The sequence below is a fragment of the Anser anser genome (assembly GCF_964211835.1).
Source record: "Anser anser genome assembly, chromosome: 2".
Classification (NCBI taxonomy): domain Eukaryota; kingdom Metazoa; phylum Chordata; class Aves; order Anseriformes; family Anatidae; genus Anser; species Anser anser.
In genome coordinates, this window is record NC_139721.1 from 74,526,301 (window position 1) to 74,532,300 (window position 6,000).

General features: G+C 38.2%; 1 protein-coding gene across 4 annotated transcripts in view; it reads left to right on the forward strand.

Annotated features, from left to right (window-relative positions):
- The window catches only part of TENT4A (terminal nucleotidyltransferase 4A), a 61,443-nt gene extending 57,533 nt beyond the window's left edge, over positions 1 to 3,910 (forward strand). For 2 of the 4 annotated variants that reach the window (XM_083822793.1, XM_083822795.1), the window contains one exon: positions 1,680 to 3,910. In XM_083822793.1, coding sequence (XP_083678919.1) covers positions 1,680 to 1,856 — 177 coding nt within the window. In that variant the 3' untranslated portion in view covers positions 1,857 to 3,910. Of the gene's footprint in view, positions 1 to 1,676 lie in introns of all 4 variants that reach the window. The other 2 variants (XM_083822792.1, XM_083822794.1) reach the window with 1 other exon arrangement.
- Positions 3,911 to 6,000: the final 2,090 nt, after the last annotated feature.

Here is a 6,000-nt window from a genome sequence, read left to right on the forward strand (position 1 = left end):
CTTATGTCTCTCTTTCATCATATAGTCAAGAATAACTGATGAGTACTGGCTGTTCTTAGTGTTTTGACTGTAGTAGGATCATTTGTAGTATTTGACCTCATTTAATCGTAGTGACTTACTTGATACTTGTAGGTGCTTGATTGTCTGCTTATATAATTGATAGATGTACACGCTGAACTAGAAAATTTTGCTGCACAAGAATGTGACAAATGGTGTTAGTTTGAAGGACCACTTGCCAAAAATTAAATATATTTTTTTAGTTTCTTTTTGCTGACTTTGATAAATAGCTTCTAGTAGGTATTTTGGCAACATACTTCAATAAATAAGTTTGGCGTAATTTTGTCTCCTGAGAATGAAGGATTCTCCTCTTTAATCTCTTTTCCTTTTCATCCTTGATTATTTTACCGTTGCTAGCCTGAGGAAAGCACTTAGCATGTCTGTCTTGGGAGTTTTAGAAGTTGCATATTGGAGGCTGATAAGGTAGGTCACCACGGGGCACTTCCTACAAATGAAAAGAGTTTGAGTTCTTTTACTGCCCTGCAGTTAACTGCAGTTATTTCTCAACACTAGTCTTCACTGGCTTTTTTTCTGGATGCTCAGTGTCTCTTCTAGCTATGCTTTGACAGTAAAAAGCTGTGTATGGCATTATCCCTTAAATAGTTTTAATGATGATTTGTTGTTCTCATAATTTCTCTTTCTACTCCAGACTTGTTTGGAAATGTGAGTTAATAAAGTATCTGCAGATATTTCATATTCTGAGCAGTTCCCTCAGGTTAGCATTGTGGTGTCCCTGCTAAACCACTTAAAGTAGACAAAATGGTGTATTAGCTTTTGTTAAAAGCAGTCAATTGTCTTTATTTCCTTCAGGCATCAGAAAAAGTTGCTTGCATTGAAGTTGCAAGTGTTTGGAAAGTCTGTTTCAATTTCATCTTTCGAAACTCTTGTACCTATCTTAAGTACATAAATACTAACCCAACTTACTGTGGTGCTAAGTGATAGGGACAACTGTAGTACCTTTATGGTTTGGTAGATGTATGCTATTAAACATTTTCAGCAGTTGCTGTTCCAAGTTATTGGAGATTCTCCCAAAGAAATAGTGTCATGCTATACTCCTGATCATTGTTTTGCCTTGGTCTGGGTATAGGGTATGGATCAGACTGGGACGATTTATCAGAATAGTCCCAGCTGCTTACAAGCCATAGCTAGTTACCTGTAGCTCAGTGAGATTATTGGCAGAATGAGCTTGTCCTTTGTCTGCATCAGCTCATGTGATCATGCTCCTGTGTTCCTTAATGATAATGTTCCTGAAAGTCTTATTGGATATTTCACTTAGTCATGCTCTTGCTAAGAATCTTTAAAATAGACACAACTGTCACAATTAGTGTTTAATGTGGAAGGCCTGTGTTTTTAGAAGGGTGAAGCATATTTCATACTGAGATGAAAGGTTTTTAAGGATGCTTTTAAATCTACATTTTCATTTGCAGGGCATTTACTTCAGAAAACACTTAAGCTGTTAGTGCCATTGGACTTGAGTAGCTAAAACTAGACAAGCATGGAAAGATCAGTTGTGTCAAGCGATGTTCAGTGGGAATGATGTGTGTTGAGGAAATACTACTGATATGTGCTTTGTTTCGTTTGTTTGTATGCCTAAACTGAGTGAATCTTTTTTTTTTTAGCAGCACAGTGGAATGAAGTTTTCTATGAAAGGAACTCATAATCAAGGCAACAGCTACAGCCCTGTCAGCAGTGGAGGCATGAGGCAACCAGTTGGTAACAGAGGACACCACCAGTACAATCGTAATATATGGAGAAGAAAAAAACACAGAGACAGTTTGCCTATTAGTCTGAGCAGATAATGGCAGATGCCAAAATGACCTTCCCTGTTCAGACAAACTGAGCGAGTGCCACTCGACTTGGGGGATGGAGACCAGCGTCCAGCACATCGTTTTATTGGTGTTGCCAAATATCTGCAGCTGACTTCTTTGCATGTTTCTTTGTGTGGTGGTTCAGTCCATCTTCAAGAAGTAGTTGTGCTTATCTGTGAAGCCTTATTAAATGTGGAAGTTTGTTTTTCTGCCTTCCCACAATGGTTCATACAGTGCCGAAGCAGCTCTGACAATGGAACTGCAAGGACATTTACAAATGCTGTGGCTTTTTTTGCTGTGGCTACATCTGTTCCTTTGTGGGTTCTGTTTTCTTTTATTTTGGAAGTGAAGGAAACTTCAGCCCCTTGGATTTTCTTTTTCTTTGCAGCAAATCAAGTTGGGAATTCATAAAAATAAATTTGCTGCTCTCCTGTTTGTTTCAAAGTTCGGAATTTTTTGCTCTGTAAATATTGGAGGTATAATTTGTGCAATAACTTGGAATTTTTAATTTAATTTCATATTGTCACATAAGTTATATTTAAGGGGAAGAAGTTTTTTAATTTACAGATCCTTTCCCAGGTTGCATTATCTAAGTTGGGTTCATAGTTTTGGCAGGTTGTCTGAGCAGTGTTACAAACATGACATTTGGTAATATTTGAGGCTTCTCGATTCACAATGAAAGTGCGATTTGGCTTATGGTTTTAAGAAGGTATTACGCTCCAAAGCATTTCGACCCTATGTTTTTTAGCTCATTGTCTGGCCTCTATCAGTTGTCTTGCTCTGACCAATGAGTTTTAATTTTATTCCTTGTTACTAGACAACAAATCCAGCATTCTTAGTACCAGAAAGAAAACTTTTGGGGAGGGGGGGAAGGTTGGTTCAAGTCCTGATGTGAAATTAAAAAGCTGTGAACTACACGCTTTGATGCATTTTAGTAATGTAACCTGTTAATGTTTGGGTTCAAACAACGTTATTAAACAGAGGTACCCGGCTTAAGGAATGTGGAGAAAGGAAATATGTTGATTCCATTAAGGAATCTGTATAGCAGTATGCATTAGTTCTGTTAAGAGCAAATATATAAAAAGTACTTCAGCTGCTCTAAGCATTATGAGAAGTATCTTTTAATGTATTGCAGGAGAGCACAGCCCAGTGTTGTACACAGTATGAGTGGCTGGCACTTAATTTACAGATGCATACAGGTATACTATGCAAGTGTGTATTGCCATGACAAACACTGTCTTTAACTTTTTGAAAAATGTACATCCTGCCTAACCCTGAGTTTTTAAAGCACCACAGTTGTCCTGGGAGTAGGTCACATCTCACGCCCTCTGACTTCCCATTTTTTTAATGAAAGTTCTTAAACTATACAGAAAACTACAGATCAGTTCTATAAATCCATTAGCAGAGAAGGCTGAAGAATCCTGTTAACAGGACATCTATACTGTGTACAGATACAGGTGGTTTTAAAACTGATATCTGACTATTAAAATGAGGTGTCAAGCATGAAGCTTTTTAATACGCTGTATGCCTTTGAAGCAGAAGTAGTTCATGTTATTACTGAATCTGTTGAACAAAACAGGTCTTTGAGGGGAGAGAGGGCAACATTCCAAAGTAGAGTAGTGCATATCTGTTTGCAAAAAGTTTGTCTTAATGCTCAGATTCATCACAATTTTAAATAAAAATAAAAATTGTGAGCTGATTCATAAATAATATCTAAGGGCTGTTACATGAGCCTGTACTGCTTAGTCTTCACACACTAGCAATATTGAGCATAACTACATTAAAGAGCCTTCAAAGGCTTTAGTTGGTGTCTTATACTAGCGTCCATTTTAAAGCAAAATTCATTTGAAAAGTGGTATCATGTAACACTTCAGTCATGGTGAACCAAATAAATTGGCCTGGCTATCACTGTGGTTATGTGCTACAGGTTTAAAAAAATCATGTTTAAATTTTTTGTGTGGACAACTATGTGGAAGCTAAAATTGACATATTTTTATGTAAAGTTTTCTATTCTTTGATTTTTAATAAACTTTGGAGACCAGTCACTCTTCTGTATATCTTTATGAAAAATGTAATGGATGAAGTAATATTTGACCTTATCCCATTGTTTGACAGGTGCTTTGAACATCAGCTTCAGTGTAAATGCCAGGCATCTTCAGAATGAGCTTGGAAGGTGGATGGGCACTCTCTGCTCACTGTTCTTTGTGTTTATAAAGGGAGCAATGAGTATGGCTGTTGGTTTCATAGTTGTGCATTTGGTCCCCTGATAATATGAGAGTGCAGAGGAGCTGGAGGTAGTCCCCAACGACATTCTTAAAAGAGGAGATTGACTAACTGATCCCTTGAAGTACCTTAACTTCCCATATAATTTTTAATTTCTCCCTGTAACTTCTAAACTCCTTTCAAAATTTTTGTCAAGTTCTTAGCCACCTCAAAGACTGGATGCATCTTGTCTTTTGTTTTTTATTAACCCTCTGAATTTCAATAACTGATTCAAATTCAGAATTTCAGAAATCGAGTCTTCGGAAGGGACTTGTCTAACTGTGAACTCCAAGAAAAGGTAACTGAACTATATTTAAATGATAGTAATGAAGGAAGGGCTAAGGATTCGAAAACAGAGAAGCCTGTGATACTTGGTCATAGTATCCATAAGGTGGGGGAGTAGGAGGACGGAAGGCTAACCAATAAGCATATGTGGTAGTAGTTGGGATAACAATGTTCTGTTCAGTTCAGTTAGCCAGTGGGGCATGGCTGATAGAGGGATATATAATCTCTGCAGACACAAAGATTTAGTGCAGGTGAGAAAATAGCAGCAGCATTGGTTATGGAACTCCTCCTGGCCTTTGCCTCTTCCTGTCCAGATGACTTTGCTTTATTCTTATAGAATCATGAAGGTTCGAAAAGACCTCCAAGATCATCTGGTCCAACCATCACCCTATCGCCAGCCATCAACCTATCACCCTTCATCTTCTCACAAATTCTGCCCCATTTTTATCCTTGTTAGGCTACTCCTGTTAATACACTGGGAGTCTCCCCATGCTACCTCGAACCCCTGTCTGTTCTCTGGTAGTAACTGCAGATACCCACCCCACCTATTTCCTGCCTCTGCTGACTGGTTTTGTACTGTGTTAATGGGCAAAATTAGCCTTGGTCTTTCGACGTGGAAGGAAGAGACTCACAAAGTGAGTGGACGAATGGGATCCACAGAGTATGTGTTAGAAAAAACTTGGTCATTATCTGTTGCCATTTCCAAGAGATGTCAGCACTGCTGTTGCATTGGACTTCTGTAATTCACTCCTACATCCACCTATGCACTGAGGCAGGGTAAGATACAGGTATGACTTGGTGCTATGTTGCTTGTTCATGATCTTTTTTTTTTTTTACAGAACAACTTTGGACAGCTTCTTGAACACAAGAAGAGAAAGTGGCACAGCAACAGTCGGTCAACAAGCAGTGTTGAAACCTTCAACCAATCTGATCTTTCCCTCAGCTGTGGGGAAAAAGCAAGCACTAAAGTTGTGAATACAACTTTAACACAACAGTAAAGTTGTGAATGGTCAGCTGATTGACACCCCCCACACATGTGTTTGACACATCTGTGTCAAACAACTTTTGAGCTCTTAAACACAACAAGCCTATTTTCTGACTACTGCTGACTTTGTGTCCTTATGAATTTTAGTAACATCTGGACGAAAACTTATGTCCTGAATTTTCCAATTAAGAGACATGAGAAACATCAATTAGGTGGCTGATGTATTGTGCTTCTGCACATAAACTGTTTTGAATGGTGGTGAGTGAAAACTAGAATAAAAACTCATGTTAGTATGTAAATAAACCCTGCTATTCAGATTGTTTACTTCAATTTTCAACAGAAAATGGTATCAGAATTGAACCTCAAGTTCACAGCCAGAAGACCTTCCCCCAAATCTTCAGATGGCATTCGGCTTTCCTTTCAACTACAATATTAACTTGTTTATTTTTACTTCCAACAGAACACCTGGAGGTTTCAATCCTGGAGGTGCCTTGCCTGCTTTGGATTGCAGAAGTCTTTCATTTACTCCCAGTAGTAGTAGATCACTTAAGGATACCCATGAGCAGCTTGTCTGCAAAAGATCTATTGGACAAAATGTTTTTA